General features: G+C 41.1%; 1 protein-coding gene across 2 annotated transcripts in view; it reads right to left on the bottom strand.

Moving 5' to 3' along the window:
• The window catches only part of PDE7B (phosphodiesterase 7B), a 269,764-nt gene that overhangs the window by 153,927 nt on the left and 88,383 nt on the right, over positions 1-27,454 (bottom strand). For both annotated transcript variants that reach the window (XM_069974991.1, XM_069974993.1), the window contains exon 2: positions 10,253-10,313. In XM_069974991.1, coding sequence (XP_069831092.1) covers positions 10,253-10,313 — 61 coding nt within the window. The remainder of the gene's footprint in view (positions 1-10,252; positions 10,314-27,454) is intronic.

The following is a 27,454-nucleotide window of genomic DNA, read 5'->3' as shown; positions in this document are numbered from 1 at the left end:
AACTTTCTGGATTAAATAAGTTATTTATGGGTGTAGTTTTATTTCAGAAATGCATTACAAATTTAATTCCATCTACAGCAAATACGTCTAATAATTTTAGGTAAAAAGTAACATTACAGGAAAGTCATTATTTATGACAAGTAAGTATTATTGATGACATGATTTACTGGAAATGTTTCACATATTGGGAAATTATCTGCAACGGGAGTCTTATTTAACCGTTTACTTACCCATCATTGTTTGTGTCTACAAGACCAGAAAACTTTCAGCAGGAACTCTAAGCAGGCTTTCTCTACTCCCATGTTAGTTACGCTTGGTGCCTCTAAAGGAAGTAACACCCTTGAGAAGATTTCCTCCAGAACAAATTCATCTTGTCATATAATAAAATACTCTTTTTGATGCTCAATCTGTTTAACCTATGCAACCTTGCTATTTTTTTTCTTTATTCCTGTTTTGGCCTGCCATTTGTGGGCACTTCTAGTATATCTCAAATTATTGCTTGTTATTTTAAGGCCAATGAAGAAGCAAGACATAAAGAAACCCATTATGTTACTCACATACCCCACTTTCTACATAATTTTTGGTTTGTTTTCATAGGTTATATAATGTTTAAGTTGCACACTGACTACTCTAGCAGCATTTACCACTTCTGTAATCTAGGTGTAGGTTTTGGAACAGCTGGAGACCTGAAATAAGTGTCTAGCTCCAGATGTATGCATACTGTACATAAAGGATGTATCTTGACTTCTGATGAGCATGCATGGTCTAAGCATTGACTACAATACAAGACATAGCCAGTTTCCCATGGTGAAAAACTAAAGTGCAAATCCTGCTTTGTTATTATGATTAGTTGGTCAAACCATCTTGCCATGAAGCTTTAGCTTTGGCTGTTAAAATTTATCAGATAATCTGTTGGTGTAATAGGGCCACTATTACACCAACAGATTATCTAATAAATTTAAACAGCCAAAGCCAGGAACAGTCTATAAATAGAAAAGAGGTCATAAAGGAAAGACTGGGATCTCTCCTCTTTTCAAATCCATTCCTGGCTTTGGCTGTAAAATCTGTCAGATATCTTTTGGTGTAATAGGGCCCTTAGCCATCTGACATGCAGAACACTTGATAGAGCTGTGTGTTTAAAATTGCTCTATTGCCATCTATAACGCTTTTATCCTTTGGTCCATGGGGCTGTGTGAGGTGTCATTTTTTGCGCCATGATCTGTACTTTCTACGGTACCTTACTTGCGTATATGCGACCTTTTTAAATAACTTTTTATTAAAATTTTTCTGGATTTGATGCAACCAAAAATGGGCAATTTTGCACTTTGAATGTTTATTGCGCTTATGTCGTTTACCGCATGCAATCAGGAATGTCATAATCTAATAGTTCAGGCAATTACGCATGCAGCGATACCAAATATGTCTATTTTTTTTTATTTATAAAATGTGAAAAGGGGGATGATTTGGACTTTTATAAGGGGATGGGATGGATTTTTTTTTCATAAAAAACAAGGTTTTTTTTTTACTTTTTTTTTTTTTACATTAAGTCCCTTGGGGGACTTCTATATACACAGCATTGATCTCTCATAGAGATCAATGCTATGTATATACACAGCACTCATTAATTACATCAAAGATAAATTACTGCAGCAGCCCGGAGCAAGGTATTGCCAAGCCGGGATCAGTATCAGCGCGACACCTGGGCAAAAGAATGGATCTCCCTGACCCACTAGACACTGAGATTCAACCCACTAGACACCAGGGACACAGCAGCTCACCGCAATGGCAAGATACAGACCCACTACAGACATGAAAATAGTTACAAGCAGCCCCTCCCCCCAACTGCCAAAAAGAAACTTCCACAAAAATAATGAGGCTCTTGGTTACCATTTGAAAATGGTGTAAACTGCCCCACCACGTTACGGTGGCCTCATAACGGGGCAGTCCTACACTGTACTATGGCCTCTCCATGGCATGAAATACGCCTATGCTCTGGACATGCTGGTATAAGACATATCTTGCATGCCCGGAGCATAAGCGTATTTCATGCCATGGAGAGGCCATAGTACAGTGTAGGACTGCCCCGTGTATGAGGCCACCGTAACGTGGTGGGGCAGTTTAACCAAGAGCCTCATTATTTTTGTGGAAGTTCCTTTTTTTTTTGGGGGGGGGGGGGGCTGCTTTTAACTATTTTCATGTCTGTAGTGGGTCTGTATCTTGCCATTGCGGTGAGCTGTTGCATTTTTTTGTGTTTTTGTGTGTTTGCAACTTCAGCCATAGCAAAGTGCTCCTGCCTAGTGTGAATGGTGTTCTAGGAGAGTTGACCAAATTTGTCTTTTTTTTTTCCACGCCGGCTTATAGAGGCGCTTCCTGACAGCTGGTAGCAGGCGGGAGCGGCGCCGTTCAGAGCAGGGTCCTACCGCTCTCTGTACACCCCTTCCGCCGCCATGACACACAAGGTACATCATGGGATGCGAAGGGGTTAAATACATTTATTTATTTTATTAAACTTTTAATTTTTTAAAAGCTGTCATATAAAATAAAAGTTATATAAATTGCTGATCGTTGGAGAAGAACCTCCCCCCCTCCCCGAACTGAAAAAAAACACACACTTCCCCCTTCCCCCCCCCCCCAATATCACATAGTAAACCATCGCAAATAATTTTATTTTTCGTTTGACAGCATATTTTATGGAAAAATTAATTGTGTCACTGTTAAGTAAAATTGGTGTCATTAGGTGGAAAAATGAAAACGCTATGGCCTTTGACACTCAGGGAGGAAAAAAAAAATGAAAGTGCAAAAGCAAAAATTGGTCTAGTCACTAAGAGGTTAAATACAATTTTTTCACATCGAAATACCCATTTAAAAAAGCGATTGCTTATGCTTCCTACTCTGGAAGATGCAACTCCAATATCCCAGGGTCTTTGTCCCAGATAAAGAAGGGTATACTAAGACACATGCTGACAGCGACTAGAATGGTGATCCCGAGGCACTGGAAAATGCAAACAGCATCTTCTCTTCTCTCTCTTGCTGAGTGGGTTGTTGAGTTAGGGTCCATTCACACTATCTAATCACTGCGGAATTTCAAGCGGCGTCCGTGCTGCAAACACCGCTTGAAGCTCCGCCTGCCTCATTGATTCAATAAGATGTCTTACACGCACTCCACCATCCCCCCCAAAAGAATTGACAAGTTAATTCTTTGGACAGATGGTGGAGTGGGCGTAACACATCCTATTAAAACAATGGGGCAGAGTCCCTGGCGCAGACTCTGCTTGAAATTGTTCGTGGATTCCTTAGTGTGAATGGACCCTTAAGCGAAAATGGTCGCATGGAAGAAATACTGTCTCAATGCTTTATGGTTGCCATGGCAACAATACATGGATTCATTGGAGTTCCAGGAGATGATCAGGTGAACATCTCGGGTGTTTTTTCCCCCCCTTTTTCCCCTCTTTTCCTTATTTTATTTTATTGCTTTGATTTTGCTTTTCTCTAGTCCCTCTCGGGACTTACGCTATGCAAGCAAGGTTGATAAGTCTTGCTGGTATGCAGTTTTTTGTTTACCAAAGTATTGGTATTACTTTTTTAAGATATTAAGAAAAACTGGTTTTGTTTCTTGGACATGATGAAAGATAGCGGCAGGATACGACTGGTGTTGGATATTATGTTGTATTTCTTAATTTCTTCAATTGTCTATGCAAAGGTACATAATGATGTTATGTGACTTTTGTTACATTGTGCTCAGTTTTTATCAAATCTTTCAGTGTTCCATTTTTTTTTTTGGATGGACATAAAATTTGTTCATGCATACATTTTTTGTCCGTCCAAAAAAAAAAAAAAAAAGAAAATTGAACATGAAAGGAGAGTGCACATCCATTTTTTTTTTACATTATAGTCAATGATGACGGATTTAAGCAGAAGGTGTTTCCGCTCATATCCGTTTTCAAGTTACCAGTCATCATCAGTTTTCGTCACTGAGCATGTGCAAAAGAGAAGAGAAACCAGGAAGGAAAATAAACTGATGTGCATAAGAAAGCAAACGGATCTGCAAAAGTCATTTTTTTAAGCCAAAATGCAAAACAACCGATAATTTTGCTATCAGTTTTTATCGTTAGTTTGTGCTTATGCATTCATTCAATGTGGATGGATTCGTACATGTATGACACAAATGTAGGTATGAGCCTAGCTTTAGGCTTGGTTCACCCTATGTTTTCCCAGTCCATTTAACATATCCTTTTTAATCTTTTTTTTTTTAAATGGAAGTCAATACAATTGCATCCATTTTTGTATCTGTTTACCTACGTAAAACGTATACATTATACGGACTGCAAAAACACAGTGTGAACCCAGCCTTAGCCATTTAATGCAGTAGTTTATTATCATGCTAAATATACTGAAGTATAAACAATAATAATGGGTAATGGGGCTGAATTAGGCAATAATGCAATAATCCGGGTGTTATCTTAGTTGTAGGAGGCTCTGCAGTTTGGTTCAGTGCCATAGAGAATAACAATTAAACAGCAGCCCACTAATATTGGTTCATTGCAAGGGCAAGACGGAAGCACAAAGAGCTGTTCATTAGAGAAGAGTGTGTGCTTGCTGCTTGCCTCTAGTCTGCACTAACAATGTGGGAAGCACTGGATTCCCACATTCCTTCACTAACGTCAGAAACCCATACACACACATTAAATCCACCTCTTCCTTCTCTGAGGAGAAGCAAAAATACAGAACAGCAGCAAACTTACATGCTACATTATTAACACAAGCTATTTTAAAGAACTGTCAAATGCTTGGGGAAATAGAAGATGTCTGCCTAAGTAGAATCAACTAAAAAGAAGCTAACACACATACAGACATTTAGGATTTGTGTAGAGTACAGTGAAACCACGTAGAGAAAAGTAGTTTTCTCTGGGGATTATCTTCTCAAAGAAAATGATCACTTTGCATAATAGATGGGGAATGTTCGTCAAACTTTAACATTAGTCCATGGTGAAGATACAGGATAGTATGACTATTTACAGACGCTAGGGGCGGCAATATGCGACACAAGGTTTTTAATAGAAAATGCTGTTTTATTTTCATGCCAGAGTCATGGCAACCATTGGGTAGGAAATTACGGCATGATGTAATATTAACATACTGAGCTAAAAGGGAAATATAACTCCCTTACCATCCTATAGGCATGTTTAAAATATAATGTGTGTGCATAATGAACACATACTCATGAACTATAACAAACATAATGGGGCACATGCATCATTGGCTTTGCGCTATTTTTTGCACTATTTTTTTGGCTAATACTGAGTTTTCGCATACAGTGTACAAAATTGCGCTAAATTTATAAACTACTTTGTTAGTGAGTATTAGCATGTAAAATTTTTCAGTTTTTGCGTAAAAAAATACATAGCAGTACTCTGTTGTTACCCTAGGGTAGTTCTTTTAGCCAAGCTGTTTGAGGCTGCGTTCACACTACATATATTTCAGTCAGTATATGTATATTTCAGTCAGTATATTTCAGTCAGTATTGCAACCAAAACCAGGAGTGGATTAAAAACTCAGGAAGGCTCTGTTCACACAATGTTGAAATTGAGTGGATGGCCGCCATTTAATGGCAAATATTTGCTGTTATTTTAGAACAACGGCTGTTATATTGAAATAATGGCAGTTATTTACCGTTATATGGCGGCTATCCACTCAATTTCACCATTGTGTGAACAGATCCTTTCTGTGTTTTTAATCCACTCCTGGTTTTGGTTGCAATATGAGGACCACATTACTGACTGAAATATATATAGTGTGAACCCAGCCTTAGTGTGTGTACATGATGATTAGCACTATATCTGGCCATCATATATCTTATAACATATAATGAACCCTGAACAGAACCCAGCCCATTGTCCCTGCCTACTTAAATGACCTGCCCTAGGTGGCATCACCCGACTGGGCGACATTCCCTACACTAAGTGCAGGGCCTGTCAAGGAATAATCCTTATTATTTTCCTTACACTGTCATCAGCCGTCAGCTGTGCATCGCTATTTGCGTGGTCGGCGGCCGATGACCTTTTGACATGTTGAAAGACACTTATCAGTCGATGATCAGCTCTACAGCTGATCGTTGTCTTTATTACATAAAGTCATAATCTGCTAAATCAGCCTGAAGCTTTACATGATAAAATATTGTCAAACTGACATGAAATTAGCCAGAATCATAGTTATGCACATATTTCTATGGCTGATAGAAATAATGTAAATGGTCAGGTATTTCCCCTATTAAATTTACTGCAATTAAATGGGGAAAAAGATGTTTTATGCCTCACAATACACTCCAAAAATGTGTGAACAGTAATTTATTTGACCAAACAAGCAATGATTAGAAAAACTCAGATCACATAACCAGTTAAGTAACTCACCATGACCAGAAGTACTATAGCAAATACACCAGAATTCTGGAAATTTGTGCCAAATAGAAAATGTATGTACATACCTTCTGCTCCATAATGTATATGGTGTGTTTTCTGAAAACAGGCAAAGTCTGAAACATTTGAGACTGGGCCGCACAAATGATAGCTGGCTCATTGGTGCGACCATATAAGTGCATTGTGATCAGTTTCACATCCCTGAGATGCCGATAACAATAATTGATATGGCCACACAAAAGATTTAATCAGTTGATGAACGAATGTTTACTCATTCACTGGCTGATTGCTGGCTCTCTGAAACTGTCTGACTATCGGGTAAATGAGCATTTCTAGGAACACTTATTACCTATAATTGACCCATGTAAAAGGACACTTAGGGGGACATTTATCATTTGCACCTTTTTTTGTGAATATTTTCATCACTGTGCACTGGCTTATATGTTTGCAGCCTTGTAAAGTATTTATGAACATTCACATGTTGGTTCTACCCTGGGACTGGAGTACAAATGCGAACGAAAATGCGAATATTTCAAAATTCTCACATGATAAATCCCAGCTGAGAAAATTCTTACGAATAACCCAGCCCACAAGAATCAAGAAGGCAAAAAAACAGACGTAGGCTGTCATATTCACACATACACCAAGCTACACTGTTTAGTAAATCTGACGAAGGTCTGTGCACATCACACATACACCAAAAAATGCTAAAGAGCACAAGGTACACTGCTTGATACATGTCCCCCTTAGTCTACATTAATGTCCGGGCAGACCTCGAGTCCAGGCTCGGCCGTTGACTGGCTGAGCGCACCTGACACGTCACAACCCAGGTCCCCACTCAGACTGGATCAACAATATGCAGCCACCAGTGATGGAGTCGGGGAGGTAAGAGCATGTTATTTCTTTTATCCTCCCCTTTCCTGGCACTTTTCCTTTTAGTCAGTTTTAGTACATCTGGGCCATTGACATTTTTGGTGGATCCTTTGAGCTCTTGGGTTATAGCAGGAGATGACAAGAATATGTTATAAAATGTTGTTTGATATAGGGCCGCTTTTCCTGATATCACTCCACTGGCCTGGAGTATAACTTGTGGTAGGACGGATTACAGTAATCACCTTTACTTCTTCTTGCATAACCCTAATAATTCTTCACATCCAATTAACCTTTTGAACTTGCAATGAAAACGAACTCTGTCATCTTATCAATGCAGAATGAGACTGAGCAAGTGAATTATAAAGAATAAGATGCAACACAAAGTAAAAACATTATAGTACTTCTAGGAATATAAAAAAAAGAGAAAGTAGGGCATCTGTTCTCATTTTTCGAGGATTTGTAAATAGCTACATGTTAAAACAATAATAGAAAGATATTTGAAATAATACAACTAATTGTATCCTTATGTTCAACTCTGAATCTAAAGCATTGGTCCCAAGCAATGGCCCCCTAGCTGTGTGACTCACTATAGAAACACATTGTACCATATCATGATTGCTTTGGCTCTCTATTTTCCAATTTAAGGAGTTGTCCCAAGTAAGTACTATAGCTGACCCAGATCAAAGTAATATCCACTTTCAGGGGTGAACAAAGATCATGATGAGCTCTATAGTGCCCTGTATGTTCTGACTCCTTTCTATCATAGCCAACTTTTTCAACAATTTGTGCTATGGTAGTTCCACTGTGGGATGGAACCAGTTGGTTGAGTTCCAATTTAAGTTATTAAATTGCCAAATCCAGGCAAGGAGTTAGTAAATCAGGTCAATTTTAAAAGTCTGTGTGTTTTTCCTAATTAATGATATTATCCAGCATTGCTAAGAGAGTATATTCATTTTAAAATAAAGGTTCATCTCACAAATGTAAATATATATATGTTAAACATATTTTTTTACAAATTTTTGGTAACTTTTTCTATTTTTTCATTTTTCTTTCTATATTATAAAATAATTCTAATATCGTGCAGTTTTCATTCTCACCGCTGTGGCTAAAACTAATCTGAGACTTCCTGTTGGGTCTGTGGTGATAAGTGGATGCAGCTGTAAAGCGAGCTATGCAGCATTGCAGCGACATGTGACACCAGTACAATAGCAGCTCCCTGTGGAATGACAGAGGACGCTCAGAAATGTTTTAAGTTAATCTCAAGGGGACAGACTCTGTCTATTGTCTTCTGTCTCTATGTCTTAGTGTAATGTTGTGTTTACACGGAACAATTATCGTGCGAATTTGTGCGATAACGATCGAATTCGAACGATAATCATACGTGTAAACGCAGCCAACGATCGAACGACGGGCAAGAAATCGTTCATTTAGATCTTTGAACATGTTCTTAAATCGTCGTTCGCAAAAAATTCGCAGATCGTTCCGTGTAAACAGTCATTCACCGATTTAACCTATGTGCGAGATAGACTTAAGCGATCGCAAAACGATTTTTCCGTACAATATATATCATTCCGTGTAAACGCTGATCGTTCTAAAAAAAAAAATTGTTACTTAGAAATCGTTAATCGTACGATCGGGCGAATTATCGTTCCTTGTAAACATAGCATAAAGCATATCAATAAGTACTGTTAAAACAACTCAGGCAAGATGGCAGCCCCCATAACAATGTACAAAAAGTTAAATAAAAAAAATGACAGTCAGAAAAAAGAAACAGACAGAATAAAAGAACATGTTTTAGTATCTAATTGTAATTTAGAAAATTTAGATGACACATTAGCTTTAAAGCAACGTTATACATATGCCCACTAGGTTACTCTCTTCTCTGCGTATGTGTACAGCTGCTGCACGTCCACATTCAGTAGCAGAGAATTCTGGGGTTGCTTGCATTGTATGGTCAGCTCTCCTGTCATCCAGCACCAAAACCTGTGTTACCACTTAGTGACATTATACTAACTGAATTGTTACATAACAAAGAGCATTGTCTTCCGGTAAGCATGCAGAGCTGATAATATAATTAGTTTAAGGTAATAATATGATTAGTCTAAGCTAATTTCTGTTGGTTGATATACACCCTGCATGATGAACAGGTGTCTTTCCTTGTGTGAGCGCACAAAGGACTGGGACTTCCTGTGTTTGGTCTCTTTTTTTGAACCGAGAAAAAAACCTAATAACAGGGGGGGGGAGCATGGACCAGTTTGGCCATATGTAGAACGTTGATTTAAACATTAAAAAAAACTTTTAAAAAAAGTGGGTATATTGAATAATTGCTTGTAATCACAACACCTGTTGATTTCTTAAAAAAACCCAAACAGGTAGGCCTTAAACAAGGCAAACATGCCTACATTTTCATGTTAACAGACCTTTTCTTATTAGGAATCACTATAACAATAATGTGCCCACATCTTTGAACAAGAAAGTAAGAGAATAAGATGGTAGGTTTTTCATCGGATTCCATAAGATCCAGTTAAAGTCATAATAAGGAGGTTATTTGCCTGCAATGTTTGCTTCATTGCTTGATGCCAATAATTTCTTAGCTGTGAACGACCTTGCAATGGTTGCTGCACAGAGATTGCCAAGGAACTATTTTCACGTGGCTTGTGGGAATTGAGATTCAAACCACAAACATCCTCCAGCCCCATATTCAACAAGATTCCAGGCACATGAAAAAAGAACTTTTGACATTAATTTTGTGGCCTAATTCAACTTTTATTTTATATACATATTTTTTAGAAAGAGTATTTCAGTATATAAAAATATTTTAACTTTGTGTTCCCGGCCAAAACTAACAGGATTATTTTGTGAATGAAAATTGAGCAGCATAATGACTGTACTCACACTCACCAGGAATACAGTGGTGAAGCGCCATGACATTTAGCATTTACATTAGGAAAATTAAGAGCTCTTACCTAGCATGCACATACATCTGGCATTCTGATCAGGGTTGTCAAATGGGATTTCTCCGCACCTCTGAAAGGACAAAAGAGTATGTCTGTTATAATATTTTACATATTTGATCGGCTTGTAGAATTAATTGAAGGGGTATTCCAATCTTGTGGTGATGACATATCACTAGATGAGCAAACCTCCAGCATGCAACATTCGATTACCGGTAGCTGAAGAAGTTGAATATAGCCCTAGGGAGTCCTGGAAAATATGGATACAGCCTTTGGCCTATGGCTATATCCATGTTTTCCAGGCAGCCAACAAAACATGTTACATCAAAATAGGGGGTAACAATAGGGGGTAAGAAACAGAAATGAAAACAAAATTACATGAATAAGGTAAATGGCAGACTGGTACATAAGGACAGAGGACTCTCAACACTCTTCACTCTTCAACAGGCATGTCTACCCAGTGCAGTGTGAGATGTGGCTGGGCTGAGAGTGAAAGTGGGAGGGAGAGCGGAGCTACATTGGGACAGAGAGCTAAGCAGGAGCTGCAGTAACTCCGGAGTCCACAGCCGGAGGTAGCCCTAACTCGCACCAGAGAAGGGGATCAACCACATGTTGAGGAGAGACTCCAGGTCGAGCAAAGGTGCATTAGGTGACATTTTCTTTGAATGTTAAGCCGGCCAGTGTAACTAATAACTATCAGGACACTGCTGTGGGCGGACTGGCTACTGTGGGGGGCACTGCTGTGGAAGAGCTGGCTACTGTATGGAACACTAATGTTTTAAACTGCACAGTCTGGAGGTGGTCTAAATAAGCAGTTTAAAAGATGGGGTACAGTCAAAGGTGCCAAGGCAGATGACTGGGAGGATGGGATGGGGGACAGAGTGCAGCCATTGATTGCGTCAGAGAGATTAGATGGAGGGATGGAGCAAGATTGGGGAAAGATGATTTGCAGAGAGTTGACCAGAGAAGTAGATCTGTTTGTCATTGGCATAGAGGTGGTACTTTAAAGCTGTGAGATACTATGATGTGTCCCAGGCCAAAAGTATAGATGGAGAAGAGAAGAAGCCTGAGGACAGAGCCTTGGGGTACTTCAACAGTGAGGGCAAAAGGAGAGGAGGTGGTGTGGGAGTGGGAGGCACAGGCACAGGTCAGGATACACAGGAATACAGCAGAAACAGCAGACAGATGCTTTTATTTGAAATGCCAGACTTCAACAAAGCTCAGACAGGAAGCAGCAGGCAGAACTGGTGTAAATATGCGCAGGTCGCACTGGATTGGCAGATGGCAGTAGCAGGTAGAGACAGGCTGCCTCTATAAATCCAGAGCAGTTGGCCGCCTGGGCACTCTAGTGGCCAGAGGTACCACTGTAGTAGAAGGAGGAAGAAGATGCTGGAAGACACGATTAGCAGAAGGATGAGCATGGAGCACAGCAGAGGAAGGATCAGTCCCTCTGTCTCTTCTCTCTAGGGGGTGACTGTCCTGAAGTGTAGATACATAGCATAGGCAAGGGTCTTTCCTGTAACTCCGGCTACCCCAAAGTTAAGTTAGGCAGTGCATGATCACTGTAGTCTCTCACACTGGGACTGTTCTGAACTTCTCTCTGAACTCTCTCTTGAGCTACTCTGCTTAGTGAACTCTCTCTGGAGCTACTCTGCTCACTGAACTCAAGTAACCAGGAAACCCCTTTCTTATGTAGGGCCATGTGACTGAAGGTGTGTGTGTGTAAGAGAGAGTGAAAACAGGCTAACCTTCCTACCTTTACTATAGCTGTGCACTTCCCGTGAGACATCTAGTTGCTGGAGCAGGGCACAGCAACTAACTGCACTAGCTGTGGCACCTGAGTGAACTAATTTTACCTGGGTGTGTAAAAACAAGAAAACCACCCGTAGTGGGACACTACATTATAGAATCGTGCATTACATTTACCAGGGAGTACATATTTACTTGGTTCCTGGACATGATCTATTTGACTGTATCCAGTGTACTCCCTGGCAAAGAATAGGTAAGTCCCCTTCAGCAGTAGCACAGTGGTAAAGATCATCAAACACTAGATTCATTACAGCAAGTAAGTCCTTCTAGATATCCCAAACTTGTGCATCATCAACTAGCAGAGCAATGTTGAACACTGCCTTGGAGTTACATATGTATCCAGCTTTACCTTTCCTTTAGTTAAGTTAACGTTTGTCACGGCTGCGGCGGCGTCCCGTGCTCCGGGCCGCCGCCGCAACCTCCCTCTGCCCCATGCAGTTGCCGGGGTCCATGTGCAGGGACCCGGCGCTGCTACTAGTTCGGCCCCGGGGGGGCGCCTTACCTAGCCCCGCTCCTGTCTCCGCCTGTCCCGGCCGGCGCGCCGGCTGTCTCAGATTTAAAGGGCCAGTCCGCCCCTAATTGGAAGTTGCACCAAGTCACTCCCTATAAATCCCAGCATGCCCTGTCCCTCGTGTTGGAGCCTCTACATGCTTCCCATAGCGTTTGGTCCAGCTCCCTGTTGTTCCTGACCTCAGTCCTTGTTCCTGTTCCTGTCCTTAGTCCCTTGTTAGTCCATTGTTCCTGTGCTCTGCCTGTCATCCGCGGTGACGCCTATCTACCACTGCCAGCACTATCACCTGCCTACTACTTCTGCCACACCTCGCCCGCCGTCACTAGCAACCAAGCCAGGGGTAGCGACCTGGGGGTCGCCTGCCGCAGCAAGTCCATCCCGCCTTGCGGTGGGCTCTGGTGAAAACCAGCGGCCCCTTAGACTCCGCTCCCTTTGTGCCATCGCTAGTGACGGTACAGAGGGTCCACTACACCAGGCGTTACAACGTTTTACAATAGGCTTTCAACACAATATTCTGTATACAAAACACCTCTCCTTCATCAAGAAGCATGCTCTAAATTGCCATCTACAGGAAGTTGCTTCCTTTCCCCTAAAACATGACTAAGTATTATAGGCCAAACCAGAAGGGAAAATTACCCATCTATAGAAAGCTCTTTCTGGGTTTTTGTTTACTTGTGGAGACATGCTATCAAAACACTCAAAAGGCTTCATTTAGATCAGGGGTGTCAAACTCAAATACACAGTGGGCCAAAATTAAAAAATTGGACAAAGTTGCGGGCCAACCTTGATAATTATTGAAGTGCAAATGTGGCAGTCCTGGGGCACTGTCAGTGGTGTGCGTCTCCCAGCACTGTGCACTATGATAAATGATATGATTAAACCCCAACTCAGGGGCGTAGCTAGTTTCTCTTGGGCCCTGGTGCAAGAGGTCAACTTGGGCCCCCCTTTCTCCATGCTATTGGTATATATATATATATATATATATATGTATCTCAAGACCGATGTTACCAATAATCCCAGTATATAGGAAATATTATCACCATACAAATTACCGCCATACTGTTACTAACCAAATCCTGTTTACTGAGACCAATATTGGCAATAATACCAGTATACAAGGGGGAAATATTACCGCCACACCACAACCATCACCGCCCTGCCCCATAGTCTCTTATATAGTAGCCATCCCTCCCCAATAGTCTTATATAGTAGCCATCCCTCCCCAGTAGTCTCATATAGTAGCCAGCCCTGCCTCATAGTCTGTTATATAGTAGCCAGCCCTCCCCAGTAGTCTCATATAGTAGCCAGCTCTCTGCATAGTCTTCTTTATAGTAGCCAGCCCTCCCCTATAGTCTCTTATATAGTAGCCATCCCTCCCCAATAGTCTTATATAGTAGCCATCCCTCCCCAGTAGTCTCATATAGTAGCCAGCCCTGCCTCATAGTCTGTTATATAGTAGCCAGCCCTCCCCAGTAGTCTCATATAGTAGCCAGCTCTCTGCATAGTCTTCTTTATAGTAGCCAGCCCTCCCCTATAGTCTCTTATATAGTAGCCAGCCCTCCCAAGTAGTCTCATATAGTAGCCAGCCCTCCCCATAGTCTCATATATTAGCCAGCCCTCCCCCATAGTCTTGTTTATAGTAGCCATGGTGGGCCAAATGTAATTCAAACTCTGAATTGCCTGGCGGGCCAAAGTTTGACATGACTGATTTAGATAATCACTATGTTTATTATTAAACTCATATAGTGTGTACACATAGTGATAGAAGGTCATGACTTCAGGTGGCTGTGAAAACCTTTTAATCTCATGATAGTCATCCCTAAACATTTTGGGGTGGATGCATTATTTATATTTGCTATTATTTTGGCTAGTACTAAGTTTTTGCGCATGTAGTAAAAATTTGCACTTAAGGACCTTGCTCTACTTTTGAGTAGTTTGCATCGACTGTGCCTTTTTTTTTATTTTTTACACTCAGAGAGGGTGTGGTTTCATATTAGCTACCTTTTTATGCCAAGCAGTTTTAGCCAAAAAATTGTACAAAAAAATTGCACAATATTTATCAAGGCACTTGCACCTAATGATAATTTTGCTGAAAAAATTTGCACAGATGATACATCTGCCCATTTGAGTTTAGAGATAAGTTAAAAATAGACACATATGTATCATTGGGAAACTGAGAAGCATTAGTAGAAAAAGTTATCCAGCAGCAGATAAGAAACCCTTGGTACATGATGTGTCTGTAACACTAATAAAAGTATAATTCTGTTGTCTCTAATTCTAATTTCTAATTCTATGACTCCTGTATGTCTAATTCCGTGACTTGGCTCTTCAGTTAATTTTCCATTGAGGTTGAAAACAAAGTAATGCATTTCAGAGATTTGAAAAGCATGCTTTTGGTTTGATTATTATGTAACAATGCTGGTTCTTAGATCTGGAATCCAGCACGAGAGGCAATGACAGTTCACAATTACAGACAGATGTTATGCCTTGTTTGGTAAGCAGGAGAAAGATCAGCTTTGATCAGACATACAGGAGAGAGATAGAGAGAGAGAGAGATCAGCTGTGGTCAGACATACAGGAGAGAGATAGAGAGAGATCAGCTGTGGTCAGACATACAGGAGAGAGATAGAGAGAGATCAGCTGTGGTCAGACATACAGGAGAGAGATAGAGAGAGATCAGCTGTGGTCAGACATACAGGAGATAGAGAGAGATCAGCTGTGGTCAGACATACAGGAGAGAGAGATCAGCTGTAATCAGTCATACAGGAGAGAAAGAGAGAGAGAGAGAGATTAGCTGTGGTCAAACATGCAGGAGAGAGAGAGAGAGAGAGAGAGAGAGATCAGCTGTGATCGACATACAGGAGAGAAAGAGAGAGATCAGCTGTGGTCAGACATACAGAAGAGAGAGAGAGAGAGCAGCTGTCTTTAGACATACAGGAGAGAGAGAGATCAGTTGTGGTGAGACATACAGGAGAGAGAGATCAGCTGTGGTCAGACATACAGGAGAGACATAGAGAGTGAGATGAGCCATGGTCAGGAGTCAGATGTATGCACTGTGTAGTATAAAGTTGTGGGTTAATACATAGTAGCAATTTCTAAGACTGGCCATAATGTAGGTTCATGAACAAATTACTAGATGAAGCAAACAAACGGCTAGGCAAGGCTAGAACAAGCAAACCTCTGGAGCAAGTATAACTGTAGAGTCCTTGGTTCAAGTCCAGGTGAGCTCAGTTTCTGTGGTATAGTAGACTGGACTGAGGGTGTTAAGACAGGAAAATTGGGAAAGGACTCTTAGTAGTAGGCCTCTCTTCTGATGATTGTTTACAACATGTTGTGTCAGAAACTTAAAGTGTACCTGTCACAAAAGAAAAGCTTTTGATATCACAGAAAAAAGCAAAGTCTAACAGCACCAACGAAACTCGCCCCTCAGTGTGGTAAGCCCACAATCCAACAGCAGACTCAATTTAAATTCAATTCTTTAAACCTTCTTCATATCAGCAATGCGTATATAAACGTTCCTGCTGCCGATGCTCCATGCAGCAAGAATGTATATATACGTTCCTGACTGTCAGAAGGAACTGCAGTGTGAGCGGCCCCGCACACATCAGTGTCACCGGAGCCGAGGATAATGACAGGTGTACAAAGTTATCTCTTTAGTGGTGATAAAGGTAGTAGTGTATGATTTCACCACTAGGTGCCAGTATTGAGTTTAAACCTTGTTATGTATTGTACAGCTGTAGTGAATAAAGGGTTACTGTTATTTCTGTAACATGGTCTGTGCCGACCAATAGGAGATAATCTGTCTTTCTCTCCCTATGCCTGTTCTTCACAATACACAAAGCCCCTGGGGAAGGAGTTGGTTAGCCCAGTGTGGACAGGAAGTGAGTTAAGTACAGTGTTATTAGTGGTCAGAGACACTATGGAGAGTTCAGAGACTTTTACTTCTAAGATAATAACTACATACACTATGCAGTGTTAGACCTCTACAGGAGGCCAAGTCAGAGATCACCCTAGACCATGCCGTGAACCTCTCTGAAAAGTGCAGGGCAGTGTCCTAATACAGAGGAACTGACCCTGGAGCAAAGCTACCATAAGGAAGGTCAACGTACTCTATCTCGCAGTGCAGGTGACACCGGATAATTTCAGACACTTAGCTACTCTCAGGTAACCAAGACTGGGGCTTGTGTCACCCTGACAGGGCGGGTACCCCAACACTGCAGGGCAGAAGGTGGTTTAAATGAAACTCAGGCACAAGTATTCTTCTCTCAAGTATCTCTCTCTCAAGTTCCAACAGAGCACATTACTACCCTGGGTTGGGGCTCTCACAAAAAACTCCTCTTCTCTTCAATGCTCAACACTAAGCTACTCAAGGACCGCTATTCTATCTCAGTAAAGTCATTCTATTTATTCTACTGGGATTCAGTGATCATTGCACCAGCACCTACACATACCGGCTATATACTCCTTGGGTTAATTTCCCCTTTCTGTGGGTGGCGGAACCAACAGTCCAGGTAGGTCATCTCAAGAGCCCAAGAGACCCATCACAACCCGACAGGTCACCAACCATCGGGGAACAGTACAGCCAGACATCACCAAAAGCAGGTGTAACACCAAAACTGTGTTTTGAACTAGCACCGGCATTACGACAGTATCATCACTGGCTAAGCTGTACAATACCAACCATCGACCAACCACCATAGAAGTGGTGTCACCAAGAACAACTTAGTAATTGACCAATCACCTTAAATGCTGTGATGCATAGCGGTTAAGCACCTGTCACTGACTGATCGGGACACCCCCTGCAGGGGGTAAGCCACTTACCTCCGTCCTGTCGGATGGGCGATCTGTGCATAGAGTCTGCTCTCAGGCAGACTCTATATACAGATCACCGATAGTACTAATATATGGGGGTAATAGCCTAGATCAGTGTATGCAATGTAATGATTGCATGTTTAACTGTAAAATAAAAGTAATAAAATAAAATTTAAAAAGTGGTTTAAAAGTATTAAAAACCTCTTATAACACCCCAATAAAGGTTTAAAATGCCTCCTTGCCCATTATAAAAATATGTAAAATAAATATATATATTATATATTGTAGCTTACAGAATTTTCCGATCTATTAAAATATAACAATGTTGTTCAACCTCAAATTGTTGAAACCCCAACCAGCCCAGTAGGTGAAAATATAAAAGCGTTATAGCTCTTAGAAGACAGGGAATTACATTAATTTGACCTGGACATCAGGGCATCAATGACCTTGGTCATGAAGGGGTTAATAAATAATATGGTATAAAGTAGCAACTTTTCGACCCAATAGGTCTTGACTCCTTTGTATTGGATTATGTTATAAAATATTGAATTTCGAATTCACTATTGGTGCTGTTGGACCAGAAACATATCAAAAGTTTTTCAGTGGGTCGAAAAGTTGCTACTTTGTACTGGATTATGTAATAAAGAATTTAATTAGAATTTTGTTTTTAAGTCACAGAGACATGTCAAAAGTTTTTATGGATCAGGGTCTAAGTTTTCAGACCCTGACCAATAAGAGGACTGAGCGGGGAGAAGACTGCACAGTCTGCTCCATGTTACTGTGAAGAGACGTGCCCCATAGACTTCTATTATGTGTATTATCTAATTATGTGACACAAGAGCCAGGAGGGGAGTGGGCTGAGAGCCCCTGGCTTATTCTCTTGATGGGTGGCAGTCTGAACACCCCTGACCAATCAAAAACTTTTGACATGTCAAAAGTGTTTTTTCGTGACAGTGCCTCTTTAAACTGTGAGTTAATAAGTGTGAGGTGTGCATGAAAACAATGTGGGCTGGCTGAGGTCTGTATGAAATTAACACTGACCTAAAGGTACCTATGAAGCTAATAATGACTTGAGGGTGAGGTACTTATTCCTGTTGTAACAACAAAGCAAAGGAAAATTCAGCTCACCCAAATCCTCAGACCTGTAAGTGTCAATCCTCGGTGGAGCACGGATGGCAATGGGCCGACTCCCATCCACAAATACAAATGCAATGTGCCAAATGGCAAAAAATGTAAATCCAGCTCCAACCAGTGCAATAAAAAAATCCAAATTTATTATAGATGCATGTTAAAAATTACATGGACGTCCATAAAATTACATGGACGTCTACTGATTATCTATATTGCACCGTATATGTTCACCTAGCTTATTAGTTTATTGTTTTTACTGTTTGTGCGTGTTCCACATACATGTTTTCCTTCTGTGGATTGCTCTGTAATGAGGTTGTGGTTACAACCCCCTTTGTGGGTGGTACCAAACCCCAGGTGCTTGTACTAACAATGGATATAAATATGGCTACATAGCATGTGGAAGTCAGCCATGACTAAGGAGCTTAGGCTCTGAAATGCGTCGGTTCTTTCTTTTGTATGGACGTCCATGTAATTTTTAACATGCATCTATAATAAATTTGGATTTTTTTATTGCACTGGTTGGAGCTGGATTTACATTTTTTGCCATTTGGCACATTGCATACTTATTCCTGTTGTGTATCTAGTTTTAGGCTATGTTCACACTGCGTATAAGTCCGGCCGCATTTCATACGCCGCCGTACATGTGCGGCTGAAACTACGGGCGTGGGAAATATACTTTCAAGCGAACGCATCAACCTCAAAACTACGTGCATATATTCGCGGTTCGCCGGAAACATACGCAGTGTGAACATAGCCTTATTCTGAAGCATTCAAGTGTTTAGCACCATCTAGTGTGAACTGCAGCAGCAAAGCTTCAATATTTTATGTGTCAGCTACCACATTCCAAGCTCATTCCACATTGTTCCTGGTAATAATAATAATAATAATAATAATAATAATAATAATAATAAAACTAAATTGCTATGGAACTCACTGTTGACCCTCTTATACCATTTTGTACACTGCTAAATAAAGACAATAAACCCCCTCCCATATAATAATATTGATAGCTTAAAGATGCCTGTTAGCAAGAGGGTTACAATCTGCTGTTCCAAAATAATCAAACAAATTTAAAATGAAACCTTTACACATGGACAACCTTTACAATTAGAGACTGAACACATCTAAGGAAAAAAGCCTTGAAGGCATATTCCACTGAAAAACATTTTTACATTAATAAATAGCACACCATAGCATTAGATTTTTGTAAAATAGAGTAATTATGGGTTTCTATGCCATTTTTCTGCTTTTTTTTTTTTTTACCTTGACTCGACCCCCCCCAGCTAGACTCCTGGGCCCAATCTTCCAACATGTGGATCATCTGTCCTCCATCTCTGCTTTGGGCAAGGTTGTAAGCGCTAACCCAGCCCACTGAAAAGATAGAGGACAGCTGATCTACATCTTTGTTGGGAGGAGGTGTTACAGCCACGGCCATGGTGCATACCTGTCCGACTGCTGCCCCGTCTTCTGGCTTGTGTGGTGACACCGCTTCCTCCTGCTCCCTGTCTGCCCGTTGCGTACATCCCTGTCTCCTGGGGAGCGTGCGTGCCAGGCCTGCCTAAATTTAAAGGGACAGTGTGTCCTTAATTGGCTTCCCTGTAAAATGCAACCCTGTCCTGTCATATTTGTTGGAGCCTCTGCATGCTTCCCTTGACTTTGTGGTCCCAGGTCTCCGTGATTCCTGCCCGTGATTCCTGTCTCCTGCTGTTCCATGGTTCCAGCTACCTGTGTTTCTGCCTGCGTGTGCTGCTCTGGTTCAAGCCATGAGCCCCACTGTGTTCCAACTTGCCTGCCTACGTGTCTCCAGCTGCACCTCGTCTGCCACCGCTAGCAAGCCATGCCAGGGGTAGCGACCTGGGGGTTGCCTGCCGCAGCAAGCCCATCCTGCCTTGCGGTAGGCACTGGTGAAGACCAGTGGCCCCTTAGACTCTGCTCCCTGGTCTGGCTTACGTCATCGCTAGTGGTGTTACAGCGGATCCACAACTCCAGTTGTTACAGGGGGACAAAGGAAAGAGGTCCTTCCCGTACAGGAAACCTTTACCCATGGACCTGCAGCTTACATTGAGGCGAAGAGATGCCAGTGCAATAGTGGCCCAGTAAGAGACTCCAGTGGAAGCGCGGCCCGTAGTGTAAAGGGGCCGACTCTGCTGAAAGAAACAATCCTTTCACTTAGATGTGGAGGCTAAACCAAAGTCAGAAGCCAGACGTCATAGCATGTAGTAGGCAAGGCAGTCCTGTGTGTTGTGAACAAGAAACAGATAGTCAACCAAATAGTAAAATCCATATATTGCCGAAACTGGCAAGAAAGTAAAAACACCTTTCGAATCAGGATACTTGAGGCTAAAGATATTAAACATTACAAGTTTTGGGGTTTACCACAGATCATCTTAAGGCTATGTTCACACTGCGTATGATTCCGTCCGTAGATCGTACGCCGCCGTACATGTGTGGCTGAAACTACGGGCGTGGGAAAAATAGACATGCGGCCATATGCGTACGAACCGCAAACATACGCCCGTAGTACAGTTATGCTTCCCTAGCTTGTTTCGAAGCGATCTGAGGCAGGTCATTTACTTGGAAATCTTCGCCCAGCCCCGTAAACAACACAGAACCTTTTGGATCGAAAAATCAAGTTCAATTTGTCTGAAATAAGTACTTCGTACGGGACCGCATGGAAATCCGGCCGTAAGCTCATACGTAGTGTGCATTGTGCGGGCGTATATTGTATACTTTCAAGCGAACACATCAACCTCAAAACTACGTGCGTATATTCGCGGTTCACACTACGGACGGAATCATACGCAGTGTGAACATAGCCTAAAAGTGTTCATGTTATTTAAAAAAAAAAATGTAAAATGTTTTTAATGATTGGGGTCTTAATGTTGACACCCAGAACAATATAACTAGATATCACTAGGAAATGCACATGGTAGCGTGCTGGCTGCAATCTTTGTCCAGCAGTACTAGATGGACTCCATTATTAGTGCACTGTCACTTTTCCAAATTAGCAAACACCTGTCTGTCAGCTGATGTTCACATACAGCAGATTTATTGTAGAGATTTCTGTGAGCCATTCATCTGAATATGGTTTACAGAAATCAATGCACATGAGATGAAACAGTTGTTTTGAACATTATTTTCAGTAACAGATATTTCTGCAACAAATTATCCAGGTCAAGTGGACAGCTCAAGTGCCACAGCCCAGCATGCCTCCCTGCCTGCCCTCCCAGCCCCTCTTTGACTGATGTATTGAGTCTTGTTTATCATTTAAGAAGGAGCTGGGAGGTGAGGGTGCCGCGGCCCGAGGTGCTGGTTGCAGATGTTATGTGCAGCTTCTGGAAAAATGTCACTGTGGCCAGGAGAGGTAACAACCACCCCCAGCCCCACGGGCACTGGACTTTGTTAAAACTAGTGTTAGGTACAGGTATAGGTGCAGGTGCAAGAGATGACAGCACTTAAACAGGAGTTGAACTTTACTGGAAATATCTGCAATACACAGTACACAGACACACTGCTTACAGGTGCTAGTGCAAAAATACAGACTTTGGATAGACCTTGGAGGTAGTAGGAAGAAGAAAATACTTGTGTGTGTGGGAAGTATAGCAGCCAGATAGGAGCTCTTGCCTAATTAGTAACAGTATTCTGTGGGGATGGATGTTGAAGAATACTTGAACGAAGAACTTCTCATACTCACATATAGATATACATTTCTGACTGCCTTCTGCCTACACACGTTCGGAGACCACCTTGTGAGGTAGTATGAGTCCTAGGTGTCTAGCTCTAGGTTGAGCTCCCACTGAATATTTCCTCAGGTGGACAAGCATACATCAGTAAGTTACTTTGGCTCTTAGCATCTTTGCCTTGCTGGGGATCAGTCCCTCTGCCTTTCCTTAGAGGGTGACTGTCCTGACTAAAAAGATCCTCGCCGTAGGCAAGGGTTGGTCCTAATCTCCTTGTTACTACACTTCTGAAGCTTACCACTGCCTACTGGCTACATGCCTAGCCTGAAGAAATAAGTGTAGTCCCTGTCCAGGACTCTGGCCTAAGCCAGGCCCTCTTAGTCACTGCAGCAGGAACTCTAGGCTGGTCTGTTTCTCATACACTATGAGAAAACTGACTATGAACTAAAACTGACTAACTAACCCCTGGACAGAAAAAAAACCCCTATCCTATATAAAGTTGTGTGACAGGAAGAGAACAGGGAGTAGAGGTGTGCAGAGCAGAGGCACCTGTGATTGGTCAAACATAGTTTTTACAACGTTTGTAAGACTGCAGCTGTGCACAGGGGAGAGTGGGACACCTAGTGGCTGGAGTGGAAAACACAGTTGTCAGCACTTGGTGTGACACTTGAGAGAGTTACATTCTTACAGGCGGTAAAAAATTTAGTGGCCCCTGTACTAGGACACTACAAGGGCAAATGAGGAGACATGCCAGGCTATGCCAAGCGAGCAGCTTGGCTTTACCTCCTTGATACTTGTTTTGAAAAGAATAAAGTTCCTACTACACAGAGTGATAATCTTCCAATTCAGGCCATTTTGGCAGATTATCATCCTGTGTAATAAGGACAACGAACAGCCAAAAAAATGATCACTAGCTGGATGCGTAAAAAACATAAACTTTATACATACCTGTCAATGCTCTGAAGTCACAGGCCGCTCAGCCAATCAATGGCCGAGACGGGATATCGCCCTAGTCAGTGATTGGCTGAGTGGTGGCTGCTCTGAAGCTCGAAACAAGTTTGTAAAGATGAGACAAGAGTGACAGTCCCACTGCACTGTCCTATCAGTAATTGGCGGGATTTTGACTGCTGTGGAGGAGACTGAAGAAGGACACCGGGGGAGTGAGGACAGGTAAGTATAGATGAGTGAACTTTGTAAATCGCACTGAAACAGCTAAACGCCTGCAATAGTTTAGCTGTTTTAGTGCAGTTCATTTAAAGGGGTACTCCAGCGGGGGGGCACTTTTTTGCTGGGACCCTTGAGGAGGTGGCTGAGGGAAAAAACGTCCACTCACCTAAGACGTCACGTCTCGGGCCCGTGTCAGACACCCGGAAGCGGCCGGGAACTGGGCATCGGAGCACCGCGATGCGGGAACCGGGGAGGTGAGTGGATGTCTTTTCCCTCGGCCACCTCCTCCCCGGTCCCAGCAAAAAAGTACCCCGCTGCTGGGGTTCATTGAAACCTTAAGAACTTAACTTTAAAAAAAAAAATGTGTATATTGTTATATCTTCGGGTATTTACCACAGTCTGCCGACTCATGGACATCCGTATTTCTGTAGCCGCTTGAGATATTATTGTATCATATATATCTGTTATGACATGTTTTTGCTTTGGACTGGTTATATGTATTTCTGTAAAATGGTGTCCACTTTTGATGGCAGTGACATCTTATTGTATGTTTCCCAATAAAATGTTTTTAAAAAAAAAAAGAACTTAACTTTTGAAAAGTTTGCTTATCTCATTTGTTATTGCCTTGCACAATAAGCTATCATATTCACTTGCTAATCAGTAATATGACTTGGTTAAGAAATGAAAAAAATACTCTATGAAAAGTTATTTTACACCATTGAAAAAAAAATACAAAACATGAAATAAAGTTAAACTGTGCCTTCTCTTGTTTAATGTTCGCTATTATTTTTAACTGTCTCCCATACAATAGCTTTGAAACACTGAATGCTTGTCTGTATTTAATTATTATCATTATCCCTTATTTAGGACAAAAATTTATACTAAAGACTGTTTTTGTAAGATTTTTAGTGTTTCCAATGAGTGATGCATCTGAATCCCTAACTAGGAATCATAAGCAATTTCATACTAAAGCAGTTTCTAAGAGAAGTTTTATCCATGCCCTCATAAAAAAACCACACATAAAACTGAAACCATCTCAAGAACTAAACACAACAGAACAAAGCTTCTTAGGATGTATATTTCATGGCCGGAAAAATACCAAATGAAATAGCATTCACCACAGACTTACCCCCTGCCACATACACTTTAATCCATTACACCAGAGCAGTCATTGCAAAACAAGGTGTCTGTATATTAAGTCTCAGATGTAAACTACCGCAACTAGTGCAAAGATCACAAAAAGGGAATAAGGGCAAAAAGAATCTAGTGTTGCCCCAGCCTTGGAACGCTGCATGAACATTTTTACACATAGTATGGTACACATAGTATACACACAGTATATGCTCTGACCGGCATCTCATACGGCGCCGCAAGGAACTGACATGTCAGTTTTCTGCGGCCGCAATTCACTGTTAGTTCACACAATGGCCGCTCGCTCCATAGTGTGCTGTGAGGAGTTCTGATGCGGGCGCGCGCTGATGCAGAACACTGCGGCTGGAAAGATCACCCGGTGAATACCAGTGGCTGAAGAACTTGGATGCAGCCCTAGGAAGTCCAGGAATACATGGATACAGTCATAGGCTATAGGCTGTATCCATGTTTTCTTGTACTCCCTAGGACTGCATCCAACTTCTCCAGCCACCCATATTCAAATGCCATTGATCGGACTCAGCATGCTTGAGTTGCACTCATCTCTACTTATTATGTGTTGTGGCATAATATTTGTTGTGACAGGCTCCCTTTAAGTATACCAATAGTGGTCAGCATTAATTGCTATAAGGTGTCCTGGCTATAGAATGTTACAGATGTGTGTGACAAAGTACTATTAGGCAGAAGTTCCTCTTTTTTGTACTGTCTACAAACAAAGTCAGCCACAAAAGTCATATCACTGATTTATAGGCTCTATACATGCTAAGGTTTTTCTGTACGGTATTCTGTTTTTACAGAAATATGTAGCATAATGTCTTTGGTAATATGCGTTTATTAGCATTATTATGTGCATGCCATCAGGTTTTATCAAGTAGCCAATGTTTCATTTAGAAATATTTTTGGTAAGGGGGAGGAGGGGTAGCAGTGTACATGAATACAAAGTTTAAAACAGAACATATCTGTCACTGTCCTGACTAATCCATGATCTTACAGATACAATGGCCCTGATTTACTAAGATTTTCTGGTTTTCAAGAGCTCCACAACTCAGGGTTTTAGTTTCCCAAACCAACCTTTATTGATGTGTCTTATTGCCCTTACTAAATCTGACATTTTTTTTACATGACAAAATAAAAACCCGACTATCCCGCCAGGGGTGGCTGATTTTTAAAATGAAAAACCATTTTGTTTAATAAATACAGTATGTAGGTTAAGGTGGGTTTTTAAGCATTATGCCTGTGACACGCCAACGTTTTTCTTTTAAAGCATAAAATGATGGGTGTGTCTGTTTTTAGAGATTTTTATGGCACACACCATTAGTAAATATGGTTAAATAAGAAACCAATAGTTTTTACTAACTAGTAAAAAGTAGTGAAAAAATGTTAATTTGATGACGACAACACATTAGTAAAGCTGGGATAATATGTCTGCATTTATCACATTTCGCTACTGACAAATATAAACACCAACACCTTCATTTGGCAAACAAAATTCTCCATAAATTTGTAAGTTATTGAGCCAGTACACGGCGTGCTCTACGTGTTTTAGATCATCCTCTCAAAAGAAAAAAAGCACATGCACAAAAAATGGTAGCACATCACGAAAATCTTTATTATAACACTGACATAGATACAAAAATACCACATAAATATATGAATGTACAGGAGTAGTAAAATGAGGGAGACAACACCCCAAATACTGCTCTACATTAAAAACACTAAAATGTCACCATAAGTCCTGCTGGCGTTCCAGCCGGGACTAATCTACCACTCTGATTCTGGACTGTATGTACAATAACAAAAATCCAACATCTCTACCTAGACAGAGACCCGGTTAAACAAAATATAACTACAAATAATGAAGAATAGAAAAAAATTGGAAAAGATCACCATATGCAGTCCAACAGAAAGAGAGTCAGAAAAGATAAGAAATCACCCCACGCGTTCCGCCGTCTAGCGGCTTCCTCAGGGATGACATCCCTGAGTGGTAGATTAGTCCTGGCTGGAACGCCAGCAGGACTTATGGTGACATTTTAGTGTTTTTAATGTAGAGCAGTATTTGGGGTGTTGTCTCCCTCATTTTACTACTCCTGTACATTCATATATTTATGTGGTACTTTGTATCTATGTCAGTGTTATAATAAAGATTTTCGTGAAGTGCTACCATTTTTTGTGCATATGCTTTTTTTCTTTGAGAGGATGATGTACTACTTATATGCATTGGTTTAGCACTCCATCATTATTAGTGGTGCTCACTAGCCTTATATATACTACGTGTTTTAGACACATTTTATGCTTATCTTGACAGTTTTGAAAAGTGTCTGGTATATTTTCCCAGTCAAAAATGATGGAAACTCCAGCACAAACTTACAACACAGATGTGGACTTGGTTACGTGTTTTATCAATAAATAGCGGCTGCAGAAAACTGACATGTCACTTTTTTGAGCAGCCGGATAGAATTCCGGCCGGAGCATATACAACATATGTTTTGTATAAATTACGTCTGTTGTTGCAAATTGCAACAGCGGACGTGATTTATGCAAAAAATACATTTTGTCAACATAGCCTTATACTGTACTACTATTTAACTTTGTGGTTCTTGAGTAAAAAAGTTGGAAATATTTGTTTCTGCATAAACATTTGTGAATCATCTTAAAGTGAAAGAAAGTGAATCATCATCAAGTTTGATGCCTGGTAACAAGCAGGATCCTTTTGTAGCAAATGACCAGTGTCTTTCTTTTATATGAGCTAAAGATGAACTATAAGTACCAGGACTCACACGTTCCATGCATAATTCATAAATACAGACTTTGTTTTATGGAATGGAGTTTTGAGCTCCTGGCATCATGTATCATTTTGATGCTGGAAACTCCAAAACTGTTTAAGGCTATGTTCACACTGCGTATATGTCCGGCCGCATATTTTTCACGGCCGGACATATACGTGTAAAACTCCGG

This window comes from Dendropsophus ebraccatus, chromosome 6, assembly GCF_027789765.1.
Source record: "Dendropsophus ebraccatus isolate aDenEbr1 chromosome 6, aDenEbr1.pat, whole genome shotgun sequence".
Taxonomy (NCBI): domain Eukaryota; kingdom Metazoa; phylum Chordata; class Amphibia; order Anura; family Hylidae; genus Dendropsophus; species Dendropsophus ebraccatus.
The sequence above is the reverse complement of the archived record's forward strand: the minus strand, read 5'-3'. Positions and strand labels throughout refer to the sequence as shown.